Below are 15,722 nucleotides of genomic sequence, written 5' to 3'. Positions count from 1 at the left end.
CCCAGCACAGAAGTATCAAGTGACCAAAAAGAAGCTTTCATTACTTTGTTAAAAGGACCTTAATATCCTGTGACTGGGGAGGTATGGTATAGCCTTAAAAAAAACCAAACAAAACAGTCTACTCAAAAAGGTGAGGCTATGATAGCATCGGGTGCTAGAAAATCCAGAGACAATGGACTGCCATCTGCAAAGGCAGTAATCTGTCTCACCAAAATCAGACAGTAAAAGAAGGCAGCCACAGAATCTGTACAGCAGCACTACAAGAAACATAATATGTTCAACTACACGTGGAGCAAGAACTGAGCTATGCCCAGTGCTGGTGAGGCTGCACCTCGAAACCTGTGTTTAGCTCTGGGTCCCTCATTGCAAGAGGGAGGCTGGAGCATGTCCAGAGGAGGACACTGGTGTGAGTGAAGGATCTGGAGTACAAGTCCTATGAGGGGCTTTTGGGGGACGTGGGGTTCTTTAGTCTTGAGGAGGCTTGGGGTGACCTTATCAATCTCTACAGCTCCCTGAAAGGAGTGTGCAGCCAGGTGGGGATTAGTCTTGTCTCCCAGTTAATAAATAACAGACAAGAGAAAGTGGCCTCACATTACACCTGAGAATGTTTAATTTGGGTATAAGAAAAATTTTCTTGCCAAAAGGATGGTCAGTCATAGGAACAAACTGTCCAGGGACATGGTTGAATCAACAACCTCCATGGAAGCGTTCAAAAGATGTGTTGGTGTGGGGACACCACTGCGGCTCAGTGGTGAACACAGCAGCGCTGGGATAACAGACTTGATGATCTGTCCAACCTAATGATTCTATGTACAGGAGTGAGCACACACCTGCTACCATCAGTCTGATTGTCTGTCTCTGTCTGGGTGCTTGGCTGTGTAACCCTTGGTTGTACAGGAGAGTCACATGGAGCTTTTATAGGTACAACTATTTAAATTTCTTTTAGATAGTCTCTTGCTGAGAGCTAATATAGACCAGGAGTTTCGGAGTCAGTTGTAAGATTTTAAGATTTCTCCCTTATATGTAGATAAAATTAAGGGGAGCAGTTCGAAATGAACACAGTCATTTCTCTTTTGCATAAGCATGGTCACATGAAGCATAAATGATAGATTTTACTTCTCAACATCAGTATGTAGGAACACATGGCCTTTTTCCCCCTTGCACTAAGATTTGACGCCTTGGATTTTTTCTGTGTGGTTCAGCTGTTATGCTATCAACTGCTAGCTGAGATGGATGCTGTGGAAGTTTGCAATGTTATGAGGCATTTGGAAATGTTTCAAATGCTGGAACTCTTTCCCAGCCTTTTCTGGCTGACACTTGAGTCCTTGTATAGGCCTTTCTTTATGTATTGAACATGTTGGTGGTTAGATTTTTGCAAGGATTCACACTTTCCAGTTTTTGTAGCTGGCTCCACAATGAAGAGTCAACCCCTTTTAGTTAGGATGTAATGCTCCTGTTTGTTACAGCAGTTATGAGAATATAAATGGGAAAAGAAGACAGAATCTTACTTTTGAAGGGGTGAAAAAATGGAGATAGGAAGCAAAGAGGTATTTGATCTTCCCTCACACCCACAAAAAAGTGTTTGCAAAGAAGGAAAGGAAGAGAGGAATCCTTGTTCTGGCAGAGGAAGAAAACAGGACCTTTGCTGGATATTTGTACTATACAGGCTGTGCAAGAAAAGGAGCCATCCTAAAGATGCTTTCCAAAATCTTTAAGCAGATGTCTTTTATGAGAGAAACATCTGGGTGTAAAATAGACATTTGCAGGACTCCCTTCCCTACTCCTCTCTTTCCCACATATTTGCATGTACATCACTGATTTTTTGGTACAAAGAGAACAAGGATGTCAGATAATGAGAATTCAGATAGCACAATGTCATAAACATTGCAGACGATTACTCTGGGTGGTGAGAGGCTACACTCCTTCCAGTTTGTCTCTTCTCTGTGGCTTTGGTGTACTAGGAAGGAGTTTTTTTCCCCACTAGGATAGTGTGATGTTATGCTTATGGTTGCCTTCCAGCTCCCAGCTGGAGCAAGTTATCAGCAGCCAGCATGGTGCATCATGCTTTTTTGGGAACCTGTACGTCTTTGCTGGGCAGGAACAGGGAAGTGCCCAGCCTTCTGAAACAACACTTCTTTCTGTCCAGAAGAATTTGTCCAACAGCTGTCCTCATGCTGGAACTGGAGCTCATATGTAAAGAGATATTTGTTTTTTTTCCAGACTTAGAATTTTTTTGTTCTTGTTTTCACATGGGCAGGTCAGGTTTTTATTCTAGGCTAGAAATTAATGTGTTTTGGTCTCACTGGTTTGCTTTGTGAGCAAGATTTTTAAGCACAGCATGGGATTTTTCCATTGTATTTACATGTTTCACAAATAATTTCCAGTAAGTGATGGGAAACTGACATTAGTGGCATATTAAAGCATTTTAGAAAAATAATGGGACTATGAATGCTGGCCTCTTTTTTAACTGCACTATGTTTTGGTGCCTTAGATATTTTTATGCCTCTGTGTGTGGTTCAGCTGTTAGGGTAGCAACTGCTAGCTGAGATGGGTGCTGTGAAAGTTTGTATTGTACATTATGAGGCATTTGGAAATGTTTAAAAATAACCTCTGGTTCTGTTCCCTGCTGGGATATTTTTGTTGGCCATGTTAGAAGCTTGTCATTTGATTCATTGAGAGCGACCCGCGTGTTAGTCTCTGAAAACTCGGTGGGAACTTAATAAAAGGTCAAAGCTGGTATGGTTAGAGCTTTTACAAAACTTTGAGAAGAGGAATTTATAGTCAACATGGTGAAATGTCTTGTAAAAATCCAAACCAAGAGAAGCATTCATTTGCGGATGGTTAACCACTGCAACAAGGAAGTGTGCATTCGTTTACTCCGGCATGGCTCCAAGATCACAGCCAGAAGGGCTGGTAAATTTACATTTATTTTACTCAAACCCCTTTTTTAAACCCTCTCACCCCAGTTTATGTTAATAGTTGTGTCTTGGAAAGGAACTGTACTGCAAATGACATGTACAGCAGAGAAGAAGGATGAATTACTGACAAGAACAAAGTTGCAAATGGAGAATGAATGAGACAAAACATAAATTTCTTGTATTAACTTACAGAAAATTGTAGATTTATTTGGTAATTGGTAACAAATGAGGGACTGGAATTTTGCCTTTGTGGTTTTTGTGACTGAGGCGGGGGGAAGCACTTTGAAACTGCAGTAATTTATGGCAAAACTTGTTAAACTAGTTGTTAAACTGGAACATAGTAGATTTTTAATGTGAGCTGAATGCAGTAGTTGAGTTTTACAGTTTGTAACTTTATTTGGTTTATTTTTCTAGATGCTGAATAATTTCATATACTATATATGTAGTATATGAAATATACTATATAGTATATATATACACACACTATATATATACTATATATATATATATATATATATAGTGTACTATATATATAATAGTATTAAGGCTGGTGGACGGAGGTGGAGCTTGGACAGAATGATTTATCTCCTTTTTTCACTACACACAGGAGGAGTGCAACCCAAAGAACAAAAAGTATTCAGTATTGCTTTGAACAGCAAAGGGGTGGTTTTTTAGGAAATGCCTTTGCCAAAGATCCCCATCACTAAATATGTCCATTTTCTTAATGTCATAAGACATATTTAAATTTGTTTTTCCATGCTTTCTGCAGTACTGATTATTTTTGATGCTTGGGCACCTATAAGTTGAATTGTTTCAGTCTTTACTAACCTATATCAAATCTTTGCATTGAATCTTCATTTCAGAAATTAGTTTTTAATAAAAGAATTAACTGAATGTGTTCTAGCAAAGATTAGAATATTGTTACTCTGTTGATATCTGAAATTTAGAAAGCAGTGATACATGAGAAATTGCTTCTTGCAGTGATTTGTCTTTGAGTAGCAGCAGCTCCTGGTTGTCTTATTTTCTTGAGTTCACCACTCAGTGAAAGCAGTAGAATCTATGAGAATGCACCTTGATTTAAACTCCCTTGATTTAAACATAGCGGTGAAATTGAAAAAGCATTATTATTGACATGTGTTTTTTATTCTTACATCTCAGAGGTTAAATACTGGCTACAAATAGATGCAGGACACCTTGTTGGTTTAATATAATGACAACAATCATAAGAGGTTTGTATGTTGGGACTACATTAGTTCTTAAACACCTTGATTTTGTAGTACTGTTCATACCTTGTTATTCTTTTTTGATGTAAAAAAGTACAAATATATATCTATATATCTATATATCTATATATCTATATATCCATATATCTATTTATCTATCTATCTATCTATCTATCTATCTATCTATCTATCTATCTATCTATCTATATCAGCATATAACACACGTACACCAGCACCAAAGCACAGGAGGTAGCTTGTGCAAGACTCCTGACATGGGACATAAGTCCTTGGGAGAGCCCCATTGCGACACTTTCAGAACAAGTGTTGTTCAGAACAAAGCTGGCTTGTTGCTGGAAATGTGCCACAGGGCACATGGTGCATTTCAGCATTCTCTCCCAAGCTGAGTGGGAATGCTGAAATGCACCACTTGCCCTGTTGCTTGCAGTACTCAGCACTTTTCAGCCTCCCTGTCCTTGGCGTGGTGCTGGACACGGAGTCACTGCAGTCCCACCACCAGGTCCTTCTTTCTCTGAGCTGCTGACAGATGTATCTTGCCTTCTCATTCCTGCTCCCGTGACACGCAGTTCTCTCCCTGATGCTTCCTTCAGTCCTACCGCTGCTTAATCCCATTTCTGGCAGGGGATCAACAGCTCTGGACTGAACTCCTTCCAGGCCAAAGGGAGATGGAAAACAGGCATCTCAGAATGCCCACCATGCAGTATGCCCTGCTCTGCTTCTGCCTCTGTGCTCTGGGGGCCCTTTGTGTAAAGCAGAGCAGTGTCCTTCAGTGGTTACACTCGCTGTGAGGTTGGGCACTGTGACACAGCACAGCTGGGAGGTGAGCTGTAATGCCAAAAACATCCAACTCATATGAGCTGGCAACTGGGACAGGGCTTTGCTCCCTTCCAGAAGTTCCCAGTAGACTAAAGCAAGCAGTAATGGCCAGCAGGAAAGTCAGGTCACTGCCCAAAAAGGAGTTACTATAAACTGTCATTGATTAACTCTCCTTGCAAAGCTATAACAGGTGTCCTTTATAGGCACGGGATGTGGGCATGGTACAAATCTGTGACCTTCTGCTTCTGAGGGCAGGAGGTCTGGCTGTGATGCAAATCCTGCTTGAAAGAGATCCCGTGTAAGGAAATATTTAAATTCAACGCAATTCTAGAGCCGGTCTCATTTTTCTACATTTTCTTTGTGACATTCATGCACTTTGCTCATGTCAGAAAATCACCTTCTCCTTCCCTCTGAAAGGTCATTCTATTCACAGTACACATGAATTTGTCTACATGAAAAATAAGCAAAGGATACATGATATTTCTAGAGGAAAAAGTGAAGAGGACAAGAAGGATTTCTCCTAATTGCAGCCTGGCTGGCCTTTTTTGTTCACATGTGTACATGAAATGTTCCTTGCATTGTTCTCTCTGGACTATATCTAATTTTCCATTTGTGTCTTTAAAATGAGTGTCTTTAAAATTTGTGTCTTTAAAATTCACACTTGTTCCTTTCTCCAATATTAAAGGCTGTTATAGGTGTGCAATTGTGTTTCTGGTATGAAAAGCCCTGTGCAGGATATCCAGCCAACAGACAATGTGTGAACTGAATTTTTTAATAAGCAGAGGATACATTCTCCTGAGGTGCTGTACTTCCAGCAACTGCAGCTTCTTAAGAATGGTGGAGCTAGAGCTGCCCTTCATTTTCTTAATCCTCAGCTGCTGGTTTTGGCCCCTGTAGAAATACTAGCAGCTGACAACTTTTATGTCAGACCTCTCAGACCTCTTGCACGTTCATGTTCGCAGCAATGACCAAAATAATGTCATGTCTTATTCAGCTGTTCTTGTTCCTGGCTTGGAGCAATTGCAGTATTTGGTGGAAGGGGAATACTGAGTTTCACCTAGGATAATGAGATCTCTGGCTCTGTAAAATTTGTCCAGTTGCCAGAAAAGTGTAGCAAACTTTTGCTGTGGAAATATGAGAAATAACCCTGAGTTTGTTTACCTGATATTCCAGTAATCTGTATTAGAAGTTTCTGATTTATGGAATGTAAACTACCATTAAGAATTCAAAGAAAAGAAAGGAAAGTAGAAGTTCTCAAATGTAACTTAATTCTCAATTCATAGTCCTTTAAATCTGAACACCACATAAATTTTAACTATTGTTAAAGAGAGAGTAGACTTTTCAAAATCTTGCCAACAAATTATATAAAATTATAGTCTTATAAGGGTAGTACCAAAATAATTGTTATGTATGAATAGGAGCAAAGGATTTGCAGTAGAGTTGCAGAATAATTAAAGAGCATTAGGAGTCAAGCTTGCTTTAATTTTTATATTCTATTTTTCCATTGGAACATTTTGAGGATTTTTTTTTCTTTTAACTTGATTTTATTACTTCAGGTAATGGGCTGTCTTGAGGGCTATCTGAAAAGTAAAAAATCCAAAAAACTTTCTTCTCCCTTAAATTTGTTACTGCATATTCATTGTACTGTGGAATTTTGGTACTTTAATGTGATATTCTTAGGCCTGTATAAGCTTTGTAAATGATATTTGCCATAATGGTTTTACAGTTATTTTTTATATAGTTATAGTTTTATACAGTTATTTTTTATATTTACAGTCTTTTGAAACCATCAAAATAGGAATGGCCCAACATACTTATCTATATATTGCAACATGACTGAAGCTTTGCTGGAATCAGTCATGTGGACTCTGGTTAATAGCCTGTTCTTTCCTCATTCCTTGACTTAAAAAATGTTGTGGTGGTACAGAGAATATGAAGGAGCAAAAAACCAACTTTACCATCTTTAATTTTTAAAGATATCTAACCATCTTTAATTTTTAAAAATATCTAATAAGCTTGCAGCAGCAGTGTTTAATGCTCATTCTAAATGTTCAAATTTTGATTTACACTAGTATTTGACTGATATCAAATGCAATTACATTGATTTAATGAGTTTAAATAAAAGCAAAGAAGTGGAAAATTCTTCCTAGCAGTTGAAATTAAATAGTGTAATGTAAATTTGATGTGTGCTTCAGAGATGCAACACATTTCCATTTTAAAACAAACCCTTCAGGAAACAAAAACACTGACATGAAAAGGTTCCTCCGTTGCCTTCTATCAACAGGTTAACCCCAAAGTCAGAAGTTTGCCAGTTGAGAAAAATACGATTTGTTGTTGTAATGAAAGCTAATATTGTTGTTTATGTTCACTGTGCATTTTATGCAAGCTGGAATTTACTCTGGGGAGGAAGAGGAGGCTCAAGAATCATAAATTGGGTTGACCTTTCTTTGTGGTGGCTGCAGCTGTCTTCTATGATGAGAAACATGATGAAGATATATCACAGACCTTGCACCTAAGCTGGCATAGAGAAGCGTATGGCCAGAATTCTCAAATTTGGGAGAGTAAAATTCTGTGCTTTCAACCATTTTGAAATGTCTATAAGTGGGTCGAATTAAATTTTACTAATATTAAGAATATTTCAAAAGCATATTTGAGAATCAAATGGTAGTACTTGTGTATCTAAAGACATGTGTAGATTCTTAATGCTGGGTTCCAGAGTCAAAAAATTTTCTTGCTTGTAATTTAGTGTATTGTTTGTGTACTCTCAAGTAACTTGAGTATGGTTTGAGGATCCAGCATTACCTTCTGTTACTTAGGTGAAAGATGCTTAGGAGAAAGAAATCTGTTCTCTCTTGGTGTTCGTACTCTGTTTTGTCGCATTTCAGTTGGCTTGTATCCTCCTCTTGATGACTGTGGCAAGTGTATTTCTTAACGTAAAGGCTGCTGTAGACAATTACATTACATTAGCACAAAAGAAGTTTCATGCTGAAATATGATGTATTTCTAAATTGGCTGTGATAGGAGAGGACAGAGTAGCTGCTGCAAGGAAATATTAGGCAGGAACTCAGATTAAACTTATGAAAATTAAACTAATTTAATTATTTAACTAATAATTATTGAGGACAAGGTTTCACTACAGCATGCACTTTTGCTGCTGAAAGGAACTCTCCTGCTCTCTTTTCTGTTCCTGGTCATGTGCTCTTTCCACAAGAATGCATGACTAGCCAGCTCAGGAAAAAAACCTTATCAGATGCTAACCCAATGAAAGGAAGCAGAAATCGTGGTTTTGGTCATGGCCAGTGAGGCCTAGAGAAGAAGGAAAAGATAACAAATTACAGGGGAAGAGATCTGTCTGGGCAATTTTGAATACTTAAAAAGGGAAATTTCCATGAGGAGGTGTCTTAACATCATTTTGCAAGGCAGGTCTGTGCCCTACTGTCCTCTCCACTCCTACGATTGACAACTAACAGCCGTCACTGAAGTATTGATGTAGCTGTAAACAGCCAGACTTCTCTGCAGACTTATTGCTGTTAGAGATAGGCTGGAAAAAGGAGAGCAAGTTTTGAGACAGCAGAGAATAATGTCATAAAAAAGTCTCCTCTGTAAAGGGGAGAGAGAAATTTAGAGGTGAGAGAAAAGAGCTAAAGAACTAGATGAGCAAAAAATAAAAAAGCGACATGAGAAGGAGCTTTTTTAACAGGTGAGGCTGTTAGAATGCTGCTCCAATGACATCTGATTCTCATATCATGTGTTATCCTTCCTCTGCTTTTGCCCTTTTTACTGTTAACATGAATTTATCATGATAGTCTGTTGTCTCTTTTTAATGTCATGCTCTATTCTCAACCTTAGCTATTATCTTATCACATTCATTCATCTCCAAGCAACGACAGTTGATAGTTTTTGTTATTGTTGTTATTATTATTATTATTATTATTATTATTATTATTATTATTATTATTATTATTATTATTATTTACCAAAGAGCACCAATTCACACATGTAGTAGGTATTAATTTATACCAGAAATCAGGTTGCCAGTAGAAAATAAGGTGCTCTCTTTTCTGCTTTGCACTACGCTATTATCATTGGTAGCTACATCAAACCCTCTTAAGCAGCATCTGTTGTACTGCAGCGTTGTAAAGATACTGCCCTCTTCAAACAGCTTTTCCAGTTTTTGATAATTGTGTACAGTCTGGTGTTAATATGCAAAATATTGCAGAGACTTCTTTCCATACATCTATTATATACTACTGAAAGGCTGACTTTTGCCACCAGGCTGCAAGATATTTAGTATCATTGTTCTAATCCTTCTTCAGGTGTCCAACTGCCAAAGGAAGAGGAGATTTCAGTACCTGTGACTTCAAGCTCTCCAGTAAAGGATGCTGGGAAGGATGTTGATCTTGCCATTGAACAGGAAGAGAAGATGAAAGAGGAGCCCTTAACCATCTCAGAGCTGGTGTACAGTCCAAGTGCCAGCTTGCTGCCCACACCAGTTGATGATGAGATTGACATGCTTTTTGATACTTGCCCAAGAGCAGAGAATGAGAAAGATGATACTGATTCATTTGAGGAACTTGAAGCAGATGAAAACGCATTTTTAATTGCAGAGGAGGAAGAACTGAAAGAAGCTCGGAGAGCCCTGAGGTGGAGCTATGACTTCCTAATGGGCAACATAGAGGTGAATGCTTTTGTGAAGAGTTTCTCCAGACTTTTTCTTGTAGGCCTCGGACTATTGTTGTTTGTGTTCCCCCTTTTCCTTGTTCTCTTGGAGTCGGACCTTCAAATCTCTTTCCTTCACGAAATCCGCCAGACGCCGGAGTTTCAGCAGTTTCATATTGAATATTACTGCCCCCTTAGGCAGTGGATGGCTTGCAAAATAAACTTCATCCGTGATATTCTGGGCAGCTTTTAAATTTTACATGAATATAATACAACTAAGGGCTATATTCAAAATTTCAGTTAGAGAGAGCTTTCCATAAATGCCCCTGGCCCATCTGTTGGCAGCTGCCTTCATATCCTCATCTACAGTTTTCATGACAGACTCTTCAGGTTCTTAAGTTCCCTTTACATACTTAAATTTACATTTTAGTTACTAGCTTATACAGTCACCTCTCAATAACCAAAAAAAAAGCTTTATTTTAATTACATTTCAGACTTCCATCTCATTTATTACATTGTATAAGACAGGGTCATAATTTTCGTTGTCCTTAACCTTTCAATCCATGACACTAAAACTGATGATATTGAAAAAAACCCTTTTTGAATATACTCCTTAGTGCAACAATCTCTTCTAACCAATGCCTATACAAGCAATGTTTTTGCTGGGTTTTCAGTTTTTGTTTGTTTTTCTGTTTGTTTGTTTTTTATATTTTTATGTGTTTAAGATATTTTGGTAAATTTTTAGTAAAAGGCAACTTATGATGTTATTTAAATGTACACATTGGTAAGAATAATGCAGAGGGGCATGCAGGGTGTTTTTAGTGTTTTACCAATTATTTGTTTTTAAGCTGTGGCTGGAGAATGAATTTAATGTAGCTCTATACAAAGGGACTGTGTTTGGGAAATACACAGAAAGTTCACTCAAATTCTGTTGGGGCTGCCTGGGCGAGGGGAAATGTCAGCAAGTAAGCAAAAGAATTTCTGAAAGGCACAGTTCTAAAGCTTGGGGAAGTGAGCAGAACTGAAATGATCCTTCCCCTTATCTGTCAGGTTGTCTTCCACTTTATCAGTTCTGTAGAAAGTCTTTACAAGATAGTCCAAGTATGTTTAGAGAAAGATTGCGTCTTCAGTCTAAATGTAGATTATTGTACATAACGAAAGATAGTAATAGTAAGTAGCAAAAAAAAACCACAAAAAAAAAAAAAGAAAAAAAGAAAAAAAGAAAAAAAGAAAAGAAAAAAAAGGACCCAAAAATAAATCAGTAGGTGAGTGAGCTACTTTTAAAAATCATAAAGAAGATGAAAAGGTGAAAAATGAATAAATTTTCCATACTTTTAAAAAGCAAAGCATTAGGCTGTACAGTTGATATCAAAGTAATCTACTGGCTCACAGTTAAAGGCTTAAACACTTTAAGAGATGAATCTTCATGCTTGATGCCCTTTATGACTAATCTCTAAGACAACATATTTTCTGTGCATACTAATATACTTCCTTTCACATATAGCACCATAACCCTCATTCCTTGTTATTATGAGCCCAGTTACAACATCTAATGCTGTTTTGTGTAACATGGATTTGTATATCTAAAAGTATTCCAATATAGCTTAGAGAATATACTTACATAAAATCTTGTCAATGCTGAGAACATTTGAAAGCCCTCAAATATACCACAGAGGTTGTATCTAAGACAGGAAAGTTTTTATTCCTCCTCTCCCACAATTTTAGTGCAGCCTTGTTTTGTATTTAAATTAAGGAACTTGAATTTTGGCTTCAGACTCTTTCTCCTGCTTAGGCATTTATGAATTGGAGACGTATTTGAGGCTATTTTATTAGATGTGCATTTAACACATTGTAACCACATGTCTAATTCCTACTAAATAAATTCCTTTAGTTTCAGTATCAGGGAATCTCTTTTGCTTGGTTTCTCCTGTAAGCCTTTGCAAGTGTCTAGTTTTAAAATGGCAATTTTCATAGAGGAATTTTCCTCCCCTTCTAATATTCTCCAGTTTTTAAAAGACAGAACAGTTACGGGACTTAGGAGTTCCTTTCCTCAGCTGAAAACTTTTGGATTACTCTTCATCTCCCCTCCAACAAAGGCTAAATTAAACAACTGTGGTTTTTTATTGTCTTTGTTTGTCCTTGATAATCTGTTTCCCAGAAGAATCATTACCGATTAGTTATTTAATGTCTATTTCTTCCTGTGCTACTTGCAGCTAAATGATCCTTTCCCATGAGGTAATAATCATTCAGCCTAATGGAAATGGAGAGTGAACAAATGCAGACATTTGGTCTTAACCGGAAGTTATTCATTTGCATTGTTGCTAAATATAGGGGTCGGAAAAGGTGTTTTCAGTGGTGAAGGCTGTGAGAGTAGACATCCTGATGGATTGTGAAGACATGGTTCCATACAACTTCCTAGAAAGTCTGAGAGTCCCTTAAAAAAAAAAGCTGGTTATCGTAGTCTCGTCCCTGTCCACCCCAGAAGTAGGAGTATTGTAATGCTTGATTCAACCCTTGTCAGAAAATAGCTCAGTTGCATCAGAACATAATCTCAAAAATTGTGCAGTGCAGTGAAGTTTTATGTAGGGTTAGATGCAAGTGTGTGTGCACATGTGCTTGCACTTACTAACCACCTGCATACAATCACACTGGGCCTTTTAAAATTCTCACCTTTCCTTCCTGATTTTCCCTGGTCTATCAAAGTAATTTAACTAAAAGTCATGAGAGTGTTATAACTCAAAGGGCAGGACCATGTCATACACAGAAGGATGTGGCTGGGCACATTCAGAGTGTGTAGCAGCTTTTTCCTAGTAAAGATGACTGACTTGGACTATGGAGCATCTATAGGTACAGTATTGTGTATTTCTGTCTGTGCTTGGATTATATTGTAAAATGTTATGTACTTGAAATCTATTTTGTGGTTTGTCCAACATTTATAAACACAACTCTGGGAAGTATTAAAAATGGTTTTATTTCATGGAGTGTAAGGGGAAAATATACCTGTAACTTGAGCCTTATCTTTGTACAGTGGATTTCACATTTCTATATGTCAACATCCTGATTGTTTTGTATGTTGATATGATGGCAGGAATCCCTAATAAAATTACACTGGAGAAAAGCTTTCTGTAGTTATGCCAGTTTTTATGGAGAAAGATTTTCTATAAATAATACTTTTTGTCATGTACTTACTTGGAATATAATATAGTAGAGATTTCTTACGACTCATACAATGTTTTTAATATGATTTTCTTTATTCATCAGCTGGTGAGACACTAAAAAGTACTTTAAAATAGGATACTATTAACGTGGCTTCAGGCTCATTTACCAAGAGACTGTTGGTTTGCCTGGTTACCGCACAAGAGTGAGTCAGAGTCCTGAGATACAATTGCTGTGCACAGAGTAAAATCTGAGATCCTGGTTTTACAGTCAGGCCCTGGTAGAGGACAGGCTGCCGTCTTGTACAGGCAGGTCTGGCTAGAGTGTTATGTGGGAAAAGATGTGCTTTCTTACATTTAGTTGGTTTGGAGCTCTGACAGGGCAAAAGTATTTGGTAAGAAATGCACAGTCTGCAATGAAGCAATTTATTATAATTCTGGGGAGCTAAGAGAAACAGAAGCTACTTCCTGAGCATGTAAAACATCTGGATGAAGATATTACTGTACTGTATAGAAAGTGCCAAAATCGAAATAAATTCTGGCAATTTGAAATGTAAAAAACCAGTACTATATAATAGAGGTAGACCTATTAATTCAGTTAAAATGATGTAGGTTGTAACACAGCCTTCAAAAGAAGTTGTCTTCCTGCTTTAAGATAAGAATAAAATATATCCTCCTCAACTTTGTTTGTATTCTGAAGTCCTACAATAATTTATGAAACTAGCATTTGTAAAACAAAGTATTTTTACTTTGAGTAGAAACCCAGCACTTGCCAAAACTTATTTCTGAATAATCACACACATTTCTCTAAAACTACATCTCGCTGACATGTCAGATGTCAGAGGTGCATTTGAAGAAATGAGGCTGCATGTTTTGGTGCTAATGGTTGCCGTGGGTCCTTGACAACAGATGTGTCAACCAAACTGGAGATGGCAAGAACTGGAAGGCAAGAAACTTTACCTGGAAGTCAAGGTATATTTCTTAACATTTTGTTTGGTCGTGAAAGCTTTAGTTGTGTTTAAATCCCAAAGGAAGTAACTCTCACTTTGGTTTGCATGGATTTGCTGCGGATTTCCTTAAAGCTGTCATTTTATATGGAAAAAGACATATGTCTGGGACACCCTGTGAAGATTTCAGCTGTCACTGCTGTTAAATGCCATACTAAAGACTGATGCCATGGCGTTATGTCTTTCATTCTGCCCCTTTACAAAGGCAATTCCCTCATGAGTTTTATCCTCAGAAATCTGAGGGAGGTGCTGCATATAGAGGCTGTCTTGCTTGGAGTTTCTTTCTCTTAAGGTAGGTGACTGATGTTCATCTCAGACAGATGAACTCCCTGCAGAGATCCTATTTTACAAAGGTTCACAGCTTGCCCACAGGTCTCGTAGCTCACTCCTAGAAGACATGGGCACTATTTGTCCCTGTGATGCTAAAGGGTGTAGTGTGAATTTATGGTTGTGACACAACTCATCACACACATATCAGCTGCTATAGCCTACCACAGCTCAATGCTTGTGTGTTACACTGCAGAACAATAAGGCAGTAATTTCTACTTCAGCATCGTAGAGTGATGGAGTACTAAAACATAGCTATTAAAATAAAAATTCAACATGTGCTTGAAAAATTACCTGTTCTATTTATTTCATTCTGACCTTTCCCATATTAGCTCACTTTTATTTTCACTGAAGAAATGTTTGTTGAGTTCATAAGATGGCAGATACTTTGAAGAAGCAAAGTGGCCCCCTAGAATCATCAGTGTCATAATGAACAAATATTACCTACTAATTGCTAGTTGCAAAAGATGAAGAAACATAATTGATTAAAATGGACTAAAACTCCAGGTGAAATAGGTCACATTTGTTTGATTGAGGAATAATTAAGTATATTCTTTGAATCTCTTCAATTATATACAAAGATTTAAATATATATTTAAATGTACAATAAGCATATAATTATACAGTAAGTGTTTCTTTGATATAAGAATGATTAAATATGTTGACTGAATAGAGCACCTATTTCTAGAAAAAGCTGTAGACAGCAGAACATGGAAAGCCTCTCATTTGTAATACTATATATCTCATGTCAAACTCATAATGAAAAGCTCTACTGCATATAGTGTCTTCTGAAAAATCTAGTTCTAAATAAATTTTAAAATATTTTCTGTGTTTCAGTATTATGCACATGAATAATTCCCTAAAGAGAAGTTTTGATAGGGCTTCAGGTACTTTTGAATTAACTTCTAGTGCAATGAACCTATCAACAGAAACTTAAATGTCATCTAATGTGTTTTTCTCAAATCTTCAGATTCTCAGATATTCAGGTTCTTCTTCCCCGAGACAGAGCTATATGCACACAATGGCATATACTTAGGCTATGAGAAAAAAGGACTTCTGCAAAACCAAAACCAAAATAAAGGTTTCTGAGCACCAAGTTTGCTTAAATCTTCTTCTTGTGAGCTAAGTCAACATCTGTAATCCTCACTCCAAAGTTGTATAACCACTGGGTATACCCAACTCAGTAGCACAGTGACCAGCACCACTGCTTTACCTAGCTCATGGTGTGAGCCATTTCCCCTCAGATCCTGATATGACCACAGGGAACTGTAATAACAAAGGCAACGTAAGGAAATATCTCTGCTGCACTAACGGGCATAAAACCAAAATAAACATCAACTGCTAGTGAAAAATAGATTGAGTCAATTTTGCTTCATAGCTGTCTAACTTGCTCCTGAAATTTCAACCTACTGTTAAACCAGAGTAGCCACAGTAGCTGACTTGTATTTTTGGACAGCTCACCAGAAATATTACTTACTATATGTTTGAGACCATTATGATATTCCCACAACTTTTTGCAGTCACAAATGTATAGGACATCCTCTTCACTGGTTGCCCCTGCCCTTTCCCACACACAGTTTTCCCAAAAGTTGTTTTGGA

General features: G+C 37.5%; 1 protein-coding gene across 1 annotated transcript in view; it reads left to right on the top strand.

Annotated features, from left to right (window-relative positions):
* FRMD3 (FERM domain containing 3) overlaps positions 1-9,887 on the top strand; it is a gene marked incomplete at both ends in the record, with an annotated part of 128,055 nt that extends 118,168 nt beyond the window's left edge. The window contains one exon of the mRNA XM_084225316.1: positions 9,292-9,887. Within this exon, the coding sequence (XP_084081442.1) occupies positions 9,292-9,887 (596 nt within the window). The remainder of the gene's footprint in view (positions 1-9,291) is intronic.
* Between the last annotated feature and the right edge of the window lie 5,835 nt (positions 9,888-15,722).

The sequence above is a fragment of the Fringilla coelebs genome (assembly GCF_963513975.1).
Source record: "Fringilla coelebs genome assembly, chromosome: Z".
NCBI lineage: Eukaryota > Metazoa > Chordata > Aves > Passeriformes > Fringillidae > Fringilla > Fringilla coelebs.
This window is presented reverse-complemented; position numbering and strand designations above follow the sequence as displayed.